Consider the following 14072-nt stretch of genomic DNA (forward strand, 5'->3'; position numbering starts at 1 on the left):
CCAAGGGCCTCTCCTCCCATTGATGGCCGACTAGGCCATCCTCTGCTACATATGCAGCTAGAGACACGAGTGCTGGGGGTACTGGTTAGTTCATATTGTTGTTCCTCCTATAGGCCTGAAGACCCCTTCAGCTCCTTGGGTACTTTCTCTAGCTTTTTCATTGGGGGCCCTGTGTTCCATCCAATAGATGACTGTGAGCATCCACTTCTGTATTTGCCAGGCACTGGCATAGCCTCACAGGGGACAGCTAAATCAGGGTCCTGTCAGCAAAATCTTGTTGGTATATGCAATAGTGTCTGGGGTTGGTGGTTGTTTATGGGATGGATCCCCTGGTGGGATAAAACAAAAATATATACACACACATATGTATATATATATGTATATAGATACATTTGTATATGTATATGTGTATATATGCATACATACATACATACAGATAGACAGACAGATAAATAGATAGATAGATCACATTTTCTTCTACCACCTATATGTTTCTGCATATGTATGTGTTTTTACATTCTTGGTATTTTAAGAATTACTACAAAAAGGAGGAGACAAGAGTTAACTGGGGCATCCAAATTTCATTTCCAACAAATATGTGCTTGGTAGAATTTTTTATGGATGACATAGCAAGTTCTTTTACATAGTTTTAAAAGAAATTCTCTACTGTTCTATATAATGGTGCTATAAATATCTGTTTCCTCCTAGGAATTAGTATAACATTTTTAATAACTGTTACTTATACTAGAATGAAACATCTGTGAATGAGAGAACTCTACAATGAGATTTATAAAATATAAATGAAAAAAACTTATGATCCATGACCTGGTAATATTTCTTAGCAAGTAAAGGCACATATTGCCAAGCCTGATAATCTGGGATCGATTCCAAGATTTCACACATGAGACAAAAGGAATGATATTCTTAGTTCATGAATTGGAAGGATCATTATTGCTAAGATGTCTGTAATGTTGAAAATTGTCGTGAGACTCAAAATAATTGCAAGCAAAATATCAATGTAATTATTCAAGTAACAGAAAAATCCCATCTTACTATGATACATTTACTACTATAATACAGTAGAAATAAAAGTGAAAGCTTAAGATGAATAAACTGTTTTATGGTATATTCTGGTAAATGTTCCAACAACTCCATTGTCCTCTGTGAAAACTAAGTCTTCATCGTGTTCGGGGGGGGGGGGGAGTCCACATACCAGGTTACATTCCATTTAATTTTATTTTGTTAATCATATATTTTATACAGAACTTTTAGTATTTGTCTTAATTCAAATAGAGAACACTGGATAATCATGATATATTCCAGTTGTATCATTTTAGGATTTCAATAACTAAAGCTATCTAAAAAAATGCTCTAAAATCTTTATCTAGGCTACGTTCTGCCATTTCTATATCCCTGAACTATATTGTAACAGTTCTCTTCTATTTATATCCTTTAGTTGTTCTCAAGTCTTCAAATCTCGGAGTTCCTGTGCCTGCTGTGATGCTTGCTTCATAATTGTTATTTGTTTTCCATAAATACTCTTGATTTCAGTTAAATTCTACTCAAGAATCTTTCTCAAAAGCTAAGGTCTAAAAATACCAGAGCATTGATTCTAGTGAATTTTTTCTAGTTCAAAGGTTTGGCTTGGTTTCATTCCCTTGAATACAACCCTGTCTCATCTGTGTGCTTAGAATAAAGTCAGAAACCTGGAAGTACCTAACACAGTATTTGCTATAGAACTGATTCAATGCATGAATAATTGCATAGTTTAACTAATTTAAACTGCATTCTCTCTCTATTTCTCTTTGTTCTCTCTTTCTTTTTTATCCACTCAGCAAATCACATACTGACTTAACAACTTCCTCATAGATGTTTTCACTTCCTGGTTGCGAAGTGTATAGATCACAGGATTCATCAAAGGAAAGATGACCGTGTGGAAAAGGGAAACAACTTTGTCAGCTCGGAGAGCCTGGAAGGGGCGGGTATAGATAAAAATGGCAGGCCCAAACATGAGAAACACAATTATAATATGGGTGGTGCATGTAGAGATGGCTTTGCTCTTCCCTTCAGAGGAATGTCCTTTTACGTGGTAGAGAATGACAGCATAGGAGGCCAGAAGTCCCAAGAAGCATAAGAGGGTAAGTAGACCACTGTTAGAAACCATCAGGAGCTCCACAGCAAAGGTATCGGTGCAGGCTAGCTTTACAACCTGTGGAACATCACAGAAAAAGTTATCCAGCTGGTTTGGCCCACAAAAGGGCAAGTTTAGGATAAGAGCCACTTGTACAATGGAATGAGCAAAACCCCCAAGCCACAGAGCCACCAACAATGCATAGCAGACTCTAGGGTTCATGAGAGTGGAGTAGTATAAAGGACGGCATATAGCGATATAACGATCAACGGCCATCACAACAAGAAGAAACATTTCTCCTGCTCCAAGAAAGTGCAGAAAGAATAGCTGAGTGAGGCAGGCTTTATAAGAAATGACTTTTCTCTCACAGAAGAAATCCACAAGCATCCTAGGAGCTACAATGAAAGAGTAGGAGGCATCCAGGAATGCCAAGTTTCCCAGAAAGAAGTAAAGTGGGGCTGTGAGTCCAGAGTCTGATCTAATGGTGAAAATGATAAGAAAATTTCCAGGAAGAATTATTAGGTAGAAAACTGAAATCAGTGCGAAGACCAGGAGTTGAGCATCTTGAGACTGGGTCAGGCCAAGTAGGATGAATTCTGTAACTACTGAGCTGTTCTTGGTCTCCATCACTTCCTAATCCATAAATAAAACATGTTATTATACGTGTCTTTTCTTTTGTTTCACAGCTCAAATCCACATGAAAGCAGTGTTTGCCATAACCAGTGTCTCACATATTAAACCACCTCTACTAACCCATTTTACTAATCTTCACTAAGATGCTGTCCTTTTATAGCTACTTCCATTCCCACTTAACTTCATGCTTCTACACACCTGCAGTTTTAGGATTATGCGCTAAATTTCTCAGCTACATCAACCAATCTTTTGTTATTTTTTTTTTCTGTTAGTGGTGACTCAATTTTTTTGCTAGAATATTTGCCTTTTTTTTTTTAACCTTCTTTATATAACCACAGAGAAAACTGCATTTTAAATGGTTTCCCTACTTAACTTTTTATGACATGCATCATTTCTGGTTCTTATTTCCTTTCTGGAATTTTAAATTGCTGGTTTCCCTGACATAGTTGTTTTATTGCCTGTTGAAGGTCAGCTTCAATACAACAGGGTTAACTGAGGAGTAGCGAGTGACTGGGGTTGGTGCTAATAGCCACAGATGGGGATCAGCACTAGTAGAGCTGACAGGGGTCGGGAGAGACTCAGTTCAGGTAGCAACTGATGGGACTGCTCATGGTAGCCAGTGACTAGAGAAAGAAAGAGTGGAAAATAACACACACACACACACACACACACACAGAGTGGATGATGCAAGACAGGCTCCAGTGAGCAGGCTCCAACAAGTGAGTTCCTTCAACTTCACAAATATATACATACATAGAGACAGACCATACAAATCATACAGACAGACAGACAGACCGACAGGCAGACAGACACATTCATGCACTGTGTGGGTAGAGCAAAGCTCAAACCAGGTTACATACATACACTTACACACATTTTTGGTGGATGGATCAAACTCCAATGACTTGACTTCAACCACTTTACTTACACACACATACGTGTTTGATGAATGGAAGCAAAGCTTCAACAAGCACACTCCAACCATTTTACAAACACACATATATATACACATATATATTACAAAATCTAATAAGTCTGCTCCAACAACTTTATTTTCTTCTTCCACAGATTTTATATCCCAGAAAAATCTGTCAAACAATACAGAATTATACTGTGATTACATTCTATTTTTCTTTTACAGAATTACTATGAAAAGACCCAGTATGTTTCCAAATACCTTTACATGAAAAAAAATTGCATAGAACATATAAAGAAAACAAATAATTCCCAAGAATCTATGTACAATTAAGCAACTTGTTATAAACTAACAAAGTGTGAGCAAGTAAGGTCATTTTCTCAGCCAGTTTTTCTTACCGGCAGATAGCAACTTGCAGACCAATTATTTTATCATTTATCATTAAAGGAATCTTATAAAAATCTTAAAAGATCAGACATCTACACTTTTATATAAGAAACAGTCAGTCATTTATATTTTAAATCCTCAGAAGGAACATCTACTCATCAGCAGATTTTATTAAATCACATCAGGAAGCTGGGGGCAAAAATGTGTACAAGATATTCATTATCTTGATCCTTAGCTCAGCTTCAGGAAAAGAATTGTGTCAGCCAGTCCTACCATTCTTGTTCCCTGACCTAAAAATCAAAACAAAGCAAAACAAAACAAAACAAAACAAAACAAAAACCAAAAACCAAAAACCAAACAAAACCCTAAGTTAACTATTAAGACTGTACCTGTCTGAACTCAAATTGCTACTAAGATTTTCTACATTAGAACCACTAGCAAAACCATCTTAACCCATTTTGCCTAACAAATTATTTTTCCAAATGCTTTCTAAGGATGGTGGTCATAGCTGACAATCTTCATTTCTAAGTTCTTTTCTAGGGTGGTGATTCTAATTCAATCATTAATCTGCTCCAGCAGCAATGCCTAAGAAAGATCAGACATAATTGTGAGTGCCAGCGATACTGCCCAGTGAAGTGCTGGCAGCCCCTTTAGAGTTTTTATACAGCTTTTAGATTAGTGTGATGTTAGGCAACACACAGAGCAGAACTCCACAACAGTATCAAGTTCTCAGGTCACTTAGAGTTGTGGCCTCTTTGAGGGACTTCTATGTTAGTTGTACTAATGAGTAGACCACATTCCATGAGTTCCAAAGCAGCTTGTTGTTCCTCCTGAATGGCCTTAAACAGTTGCCCATGTGCATTTTGGCTTCTAATCATGTTATCAGGATCTCAAAAAAAAAAAAAAAAAATCAATACCTTCACATCACATATAGGTGTCCTCCTAATTATATTTCTGACTAACCAAACCTACATGTACATTCTGTGCCTAAATTCTTGTCATTACCTTTCAGGAGGATTTGTTTTTGATTTATTGATAACAAAGCTATTTCTATAGCTAAAAATGGTACCCAAAATGATATCTTTCCCACAATTTTTGGCATATTGTACCTCTCATCAGTACATGTAAAAAATTTGATGATCTCAACTAATAAAAAGAACAGGAAACAGACATGAAGCAATTATATTCAAATGTGGTCCTTTAATAATTTAGAAAATGGAAAAAAGTTATCATTAATTATAATATGTAATGAGTTAATTTGCTATCATTGCCAAGTAATAGGGGAAATGTATATTTATTATTTAAGGATTAGAAAATTATTAGTTCTATTAATTATTGAAATTTCATTTAGCCACAACAAATTATGGCACTGCTTATTAAACCATTCTTCCTCTGTGTCTGTAAATTTTGCATTAGTAAGAGTTATATTTATGCTACAAAAATCTATGATTCATTTTTATCTGAATATTATTTTTCAGAGTAGAGTGTATCTAGTCCAGAAATGTGCACATGAAGATCCATTTGGGCACATAAAATAATGGAACTTCTCTCTATATATACTTTAAAAAAATCTTATATTGCACCATAATTCTATGATGCCATATTTCTAAAAAAAAAACATTGGGACAAGTAGTTATATTTTTTGAGCCTGTGCATGCTATATTTTTAAAATATGTGCCTTAAATTACAAACTAATATTTATTAGAACAAATCACTATAGTGTGTCATGCAAAATCATGTCCTCAAACAAAAACAATATCATGCTACAGTTTCAGATGCAGGCAAATTGGAAATTAGAAAAAAAATCAATGAATTACTGAAGAATGTTAAAACATAAGTCATCTGAAATAATATGTGTTTGAGGGGAGATCGTCACAAATACAATTTATGTGAACTTTCCAAAATGGAACACCTAGAGAGGCAAAAAGTTGATGAGGCACTGATTAGGTTCTGAACCGAAATGGAGGTTTACATTGTACATGAGAGTTTTAATGTGATGAAAGAAATTTAGAAATGTGCATATTTGTTAAATATATCTATGATCAACAAATAGTACACTTAAATTGTGAATACTTATCAAATGCTGTTTATGTCAATATGTTTAATATTGCTGGTTAATTTTGAGGGATAATTTCAAACAGGGTAGATTTTTATTAAATTTGGCAGATATCATTAATAATCTTTCCATGTTAATAGAGAGAAGGAAAAAGAAAAAATGAAAAGTCAACTTGAAAAATTCCTAAAGAGAATTTGTGAGAAATTTTGGCACCATTGTGTACTACTGCACATATATATGGACTTATAGGTGAGTATTAATGTGCATTTATAGTGCCCAAATGTTATGAAACAAGTATGTAAAATGCATGGGCACATACTTAGGCACACCCATACATATGGAAAAGTATAAAGTCACATGAATTTAAGTGTAAACAAATTGAATGAGGAAAAATATTTTCTTTGATCTCTTTGAACTCATTGCAGAGTTTCTTTGTCATTTATTTATCTGGATGTCTGCTGACCATCACATGCATGCCACACTGAGAGTAAAAATCTTTCAGAAAAATAAGCTCAGAGTCCTCTTTCCTATTTATAGATTGTGACCTTACAACACTGATACACAGTTAATTTTCTGACTCTTCCCCACATTTATAATTCGAAGACTTAAGCATTACTGAGAGGAGCCATCCCTTCTTCTTTGCTATTTTCTGCATTTACCTTAATCCCCGCTACCTATCATACAGAAATCTGTTATTAATTTGTCTTAGCAAATTATAATTTATATAATTTGTCTTTAGCAAAACTCTTCTCTTCTTTTGCTCCCATTGGTTTCAGTGTCTGCTTCAGTGGTTCTCAAATTGTGTTCCCCGTAATAGGGAATAGGGATGGAACAACTGGGCATTTATCTGTACAAATTAAGTTCTAAGGAGAGAAGTTTGAAACAATATAATGCAGAAGAATGAATGTTTTATTCCAGTCAACTAAGATGATAAAGGATTGTTAGTGTAGGCTAAGCGAGAAGCCTCAATACTTTGCAGTTTTGAAATTTGCGTATTTCAACTGATTAAACAACAATAACAAATGCAATTTGCACTGAAGATACATGTGCAGAAGATACAACTTTTTCCCCTTTTTCTCAGAGTTCATTCACATAGGCACTATTAGGCAACACAGCATGCAATCATTCCCAAAGCCAAAATCTCAGGAGCAAGCTTTCTATGCTAGCTGTGTACTTCCCCTCCTTCCTCTCCTTCTCTATCATTTTTATGGTTTTTCTCATGATCCTTCTTTTTGTATTTGATTTCTGACATCTCAGGTTTCAATTTGTGTACTCTTATACGTGTATTTTTGGTTTCATCATTTATTTTTCTTGCAATGCATTTCTTCAATTTTTCTGTCCCTTTGTTATTTTCTCAGTACCTCTCAATCCCTATACTCTTTGAGTTAGTAGTTTTTGCTTTGTTCTCTAGACTTACCAGCTAGTTATGTTTAAACAAGAATTAGTTATAAAAGAGGTTGTCAATGTGAAAAAGAGCAAAGAAAGTTTGGAGAAAGGAAAGTGAATGGGGAAAAGATGTAGTTATATTATACGATCAAAAATAAAATAATTAAAAATGTTCACACACACACACATACAGACACACATGCACATGCACACATACTCACAAACACACGCAATCTTCCACTGGGTTTAAGGTCTGGATCACTTTAACTATTGCACAGTGAAGACTTCCCAAGTATCTATTTTGATGGGTTCATTAATAATTGGCAATGTTTCTCTCACTTGTCAATGCTGAGTCTTTTCTTCTGAATTTTATCTTCTTTGAAATGTTTTCATCTAAATTACTCACGAATCACTTGCTATTCTCTTCCATGGTTTTTCTCTTTCTAACTCATCCTTGAACAAATGATGTTCTTTTTCTTTCTCAAAACACATCTCTAGTTAATATACTTGCTAAATAACATGTTATACCTGTAATTCAGTCACTATATAATTTTAGAATAGACATGGATTTTTTAAAAGTATGCAGTTGCATCTAAGGAGGAGAATAATTTTTATCTGCTTTTCTCAAAAGTAGACAGTATTTATTAAAATAACTTGATTAGTAGTCAGTGTCTGAACTGACCTAAGAAAGAATTCAGTGGTTAGGTAAATTATGCTACAATATGATGAGTTGCTATATTGGTGGAGTTTTTCTGATTGCCCTTGTGTTGGCTTCAGGGTCTCAGACAGATTTATGCAAACAAATTACTCTCTCTGAATTTCAGTTCCTCAAGTTCAATTCTTGTATTGCTCTATGCTAGGATCACCATACAAAACAAAAACCAATTCACATAAGCAGGGATACAAGGTGATTTGCAAACTTAATTAAGTTTGTCCTAAGACTAAGCTTACTTTTTTCTGCTATAAAGTGATGCTAATCTATTCATTTACTTTAGTTCACTATTGGGGAAGATCCATAATTTATATTAGATTCAAATTGAAATTAAGTTTGGGAATACCAAAGATACCCTTATTTCCATTTGTTTTAAATAAAATATTAACCTCTTTAATTTTGGGCATCAGACATGCAGGAATATTGTTTAATGAGAGTAGGAAATAGTACACAGCTGAATTTAGTGCTCAGTCTTACTCTGTTTCAACAGCATTGATCTGTATTCATGATTTCAATGCAACTGTAGTCCCACAAAAATATACTTGCTTTTCTACTTCTTATTTGTACATATTTTATAAATATAAATATAATGACAAATCATTTCACCTTAGTAGCAGTCCAATATTTTCAAAAAAGTAGCTGTTCTTTTCCATCCATGGGAAAAAATTAACAGATCATGTAAAAGTTTTCTTTAAATATCTTTTCTCATATTGGTGAATCTTTAGATTATGAAATATCCTCTTCAAATTTGAGATGCAAAACAAAATGTGCTTGGGGATTTTATTAGCACTTGTTTAATACAAAAGGGAATTAATTGAACAACAATCCAAATAGGTAAAAAAAAAAAAAAATCCCACGTACTTTTTAAGTACTATACGGTCAAGAAAGATGGCGTCTCAGACATCACTGTTCATGACACAGCTTTAAATGTTCCCATTATCAAAAACAGCATGACATTTAAGTTTACAAGGGAAAAGGGACAAAATATACATGTGCATAACAACAGTCAATTCATTTTTATGAAGAAATTAATTAGTAAGCCTCAGTCAGTAATACATATCCCAGACTACGAATACATTAGGTGACAAGACAAGGAATGTGTCATGTACTATGTATCATTTCTTTGAATGCAGTCCATCTCCTCTTTGAATGCCATCTTAAACAAAAGAATAAATTGTTTTAATATTTGTATAACATATGTTAATTTTGTTTTTAATATATTTCTGTTATCTTTGGGCTGTATGATTCATATGGTTTTCTTTCTCAGTTAAAGATTAGTGGATGTTTTGTTTTGCCTTGCTTGAATTTGGTAATTTTTTTGTCCCATTAGTTCTTTGTTTGTTTAGATTTTTGTGTTTTTGTCTTGGTTTTAAAGTTTTTTGATTATTGTTTCTTGATGAGAGGGAGGGAGGGAGGGAGGGAGGGAGAGAAAGAGAGAGAGAGAGAGAGAGAGAGAGAGAGAGTGAGAATTAGGTAGTTAGGGATAGAAGGGAGATCTCAGATGTGTTGTGGGGAGAAAACATGATCAAAACATATTGTGTGAAGGATATTGTATTTAAAAGATTTAAGGATAGCACATAAAAGTAAAATATTTATTAATAATAATTATTTCTGTGTTTTCATTAATTTAAATGAATTTGAATTTTGGTGTTTTGAATGTAAATAAATCTAAATTTAACTTTACACAATTAATTCAATGCATTTATGTATACCTTTATTTAAATTTTTTTCCAGTTTAGCAACAGGTATAATAATATTTAAAAGTGAATTAAAAACTTAAGTGCAGCAGTACCATTTTATCATATTTTCTTTTTCCTTAAAGAGATTGTGTTGAAACACATAATATTTATTTGCTGAAAATAAATAACATTATACATATATCACTATTGTTATGTGAAAATACTTGAAACGAATGTTCAGAAATACAGTAACGTAGAAACACAGGAAAACTGGAGTACAAAAGCAAAAACCACAAGGATAGACAAGTAAAAAATCAAATACTTAGAGGCACCCTGGTGACCTGTCCTGGGAACATGTTCCCCACTGCTTCCATACACTACCTCCAGAACACTCTCTTTATGCAGAGAACCACAGCTTATGCTGTGAACCCCATCCTCTCCCTTCATTGCTCCTCTCTACCTCCATCTGGAGACCTTCAACTTCTACTCCATTTCATCAACTTCATGGTGTGTGTGTGTGTGTGTGTGTGTGTGTGTGTGTGTGTGTGTACTCATCAGCCTACTTTCCAGGCCCTTTCCCTGAGTTCAAGTTTGTGTTGCATTCACTCACCACACTGAGGGCCCTGGGCTACTCCACTCCTAATCACCTCCACTGTCTTCGGTTTTCTGTATTCTTCTTGTATCTGTATGAGCACTTTTTTTTTTTCTTAATTTGGCAACATTTTCTTCTACATGCTTTTTAAAGAACTATTTTATGCCATTGATCTGGTATTATTCTCTCTCTTCTATGCCTATAAGGTGAAGGTTTGGTCTTTTCATGATATATACCATTTCCTGTATATTTCTTCCCCATGTTTAGCTTTTTAAATTTTATTTACTTATTTTATCTAGATCTTATGTTACCCTTGATTTTTTTTAATATTCTCTCTTCTGTTAGATTCATTCCCCATTGCAAAACAAATCCCTTGAGTTTTAATGGCCAATTTATTAGGGTCTTCACCTCCATTTCCTTTCAGCTTGAGTTTTCTTCAATGTTTCTGTCTCTTTACTGAATTCAGTTTTCAAATTCTATATTGTCTTTGTCATCTCCATCAGGCCTATACTTGCGTGGTCTTGGCACCGCTCTGGCACTTATTTTCTTTACTTTTTTGTCCTTAATTTTATTGATCTGTTTTCTTGTATCTTCTTTAATCTTCTTGAAATTTTTGATGAATTTAATGACTGTTCTTTTAAATTCTGTGGCCTGGGTTTACCTGGATGACTTGACAAACATTTTATGATTCTGTGGATTTGGCAGGTAAAAAGATACCTAAACTTCAATTTTTACATTGTTTATAGTTTTGCAATGAGATCTGGGCATGTAAACATCATAGTTAGTCATATATCTGATATGGATGGATCGTTTTTTGGGAAAGAACACAGGGTATGTGGACCAAATTTAGTGTAAATGTTGGGTGTGACTTACATGGAATAAATTCACATGGACATGGGGAACTGTGCTTACATGCAAGATGTGTAACCTAGTCTAATCCTGGAGACTGGGGGTATATCTCAGGGCTGAGGGGGGGGTGAATTGAGGCAGAATGAGGCAGACATACCCATCCAGACCCTTGGTGTGCAGGATAGGACAGTAAAGATTTAAATATGGCAGAGGAGGAGCCTGTAAGTTTTGTTTAGGCGTGGAGGATCTTTGAAGAAGGCTAGAGTTTTGGGCAGCATTGGCAGTGGTGGCTAGACTATTCAGGGGATTGGATGAGTGAGTAAGTTTCCTCCTACTGGACTAGGGGAGGTTTGTGGAGGAACATCAGGTGTCCTTATTGGGACAAATCATAATGAAAGACATTCAGTTCATTACTTTTTAAATTTAGTCAAAAATACATTCATAGGATAAAGGCAGAAAGCATGACTTTTATCTTTTCTCTGTCTTTGCCAAACTATCCTAAGAACAATCTCTATTCAGTTACTAATATTCTTTCTTTCTGAAAACTCTTGAGCTGGGACTTCACAGTTCACATAGCTCTTAACACTACTGACTTCCAAACTTCTACTAGGAGAGCCACTTAAATACTACTTACAGTGTTCAATTGATTTAATTTTTAATAATTTATTTATTTTTTAAATGTATATTTGGAGTTTGGCCTACATGTACATGTGTGGATCCTCTGGAACTGGAACTGGAGTTATAGCCAGTTATGAGCTGCCATGCAGGTGCTGAGAATTGAACCTGGGTCCTCTGTAAGAGGTGCTGGGTCATCTCTCCAGACCCAATTTCTTTTTGATAATGTCATAGCCTTTCACATTCTTACAATAACACCAACACCAACAATAACACAACATCAACAAAACCCACTTGTGCAGGTCTGACATAGCAATACCTTATATTTCTGGTACCTGTATATTTGATACTATCTTATTGCTATGATACAACACCATGGCCAAGGAAACTTACAGAAGGATTATTTTATTTGTCTATTTTCCTATTTGTCTTATGGTTCCAGAATAATAAGGGTCTATTAGAGTGGGGAAATGTGGCAGCCAATAGCAGACATGATGACTGGAGCAGAAGCTGAAGGCTCACATCTCTAATCATATGCAGAAAAGCCTAGAGAGCAGGCTAGGAATGGCACATGTCTTTACACTATCAAAGCACGTATCCCATGACATGCCTCCAACAAGGCTACACTTCCTAACCCTCTGCAAATAGCATCATGAACTAGGTACAAAGTCCTCATATGCACAAGAATATAGGGGCATCTCCTGCAATCCACCATGCCACATGTTTATTTGTGGCTGATGTGAAAGCGCTTGTTTTGCTCACTTCTTTTACACTTGTCCAATTTAGTGGAAAATAAGTTTTCATGATATGTCCTCATGCTATTCTGTGGAACCCTGAAAAGTAGCATGGTCCCCAGTTGAGCTAAGGCTAAAAGCCCCGGAGACCCTGGAGACCTTGAAGGGACAATAGGAGCATTGCCTGCTCCCAGGCACCAGGCACCTGTCACTAACCGCATCGGGAGATAGATTTGTGGCCATCAGTCACATAAGGGCAATGTCCCAAATCCCTCCACAGGTAGACAACAGGACTTGTGGTCAGGCAGGCTCAAGACATCTCCATTTTAATGAGGTACCTAAAGGCCTGGACAGCTTAGCCAATAAGCTTTCCTTCCCAGACATTCCTCCCAGCAAAAGGTGTTTAATCTCAGGCCCACCCTGAGAAGTGGGGTATGGTTTTACATAGGCACTTTCTGCCCTGACAATAAATGCCCTAAAACTATGGACTGCGTCTTTTCATCAGGAGGTTTGCCTATAAAGCCGCTATCTAGTCTCTGGTTCCCCCCCCCCCCACTCCAGCTCACTCCTTTCTCAGCTCTTCCAGGACTCCCAGTGGTGCCTTGGATGTCCAAGAGCCCGAGATCCAGATGACCCAGCCTCGTGCTAGACCAGGGGACCCCTGAGCCAGTTCAGACTGTCCTGTGCCTCAGACTGTGCACACCTACCCATCGACAGCAGTGTGGGATAAGCACAGTCAACTCCCATGTCCCATTTCCCCGAGCAGCCTTGCCCTGTGGTAGAACATAAGCTGGACCTGTAACCCTACAATATTTTGGGCTTCATTTTAATCTCTTTTAATGTCTCCAATTTCATAAATGTGTGTTCTTTCTCTTCTTTTTCTTATTGTGGCTGAGGGTTTGCCAATTGTATTTATGTTTTCAAAGAACTAATTCAATGTTTTATGTTTGTGTTTGCTTACATCTGTTTCATTAGCTTCTGCTGCAGTTCTGATTATTACTTCCTGTCTTGAGTTTTGAGTTGAGTTGAGGTTTGAGTTGAATTTAGTTTTTCTGAGTCTTAAGATATATCATTATATATTTGTCATCTCTCAAATATTTGATGTAGACACTTATACTATACTTCATTCTAGGATTTCTTTCCTGTTTCCTACAGATTTCGGTAAGTTGTGACTTCTATTTTATTCAGTTACAGGTATTTAAAGTGTTGTGTTGAATCTTTGTGAGTTTCACATGATACAGCCCAGTTCCACTCATCTCCCATGTCCTTTGCCCTTGAATCACCTGCAATGAAACACAAACAACAACTCGAGTCTCTAGCTGCATATGTAGCAGAAGATGGCCTAATCAGCCATCATTGGGAAGAGAGGCCCCTTGGTCTTG

The 14072-nt window shown here is 35.8% G+C and overlaps 1 protein-coding gene across 1 annotated transcript; it reads right to left on the reverse strand.

The window, feature by feature from the left end:
• Nucleotides 1-1217: 1217 nt before the first annotated feature.
• LOC110325928 (olfactory receptor 4N5) lies at nt 1218-8860 on the reverse strand. Its single transcript, XM_021204091.1, has 2 exons — nt 8828-8860; nt 1218-2764 (listed from the first exon to the last, which is right to left on the reverse strand). The coding sequence occupies exon 2, from the start codon at nt 2756-2758 to the stop codon at nt 1832-1834; it is 927 nt and encodes a 308-aa protein (XP_021059750.1). The 5' UTR covers nt 2759-2764; nt 8828-8860; the 3' UTR covers nt 1218-1831.
• Nucleotides 8861-14072: the final 5212 nt, after the last annotated feature.

This window comes from Mus pahari, chromosome 8 (genome assembly GCF_900095145.1).
Source record: "Mus pahari chromosome 8, PAHARI_EIJ_v1.1, whole genome shotgun sequence".
Taxonomy (NCBI): Eukaryota; Metazoa; Chordata; class Mammalia; order Rodentia; family Muridae; genus Mus; species Mus pahari.

Bases quoted from the DNA above. Each gene is read 5' to 3' on its own strand.
- LOC110325928 (XM_021204091.1), bottom strand. From the start codon at position 2,758: ATGGAGACCAAGAACAGCTCAGTAGTTACAGAATTCATCCTACTTGGC.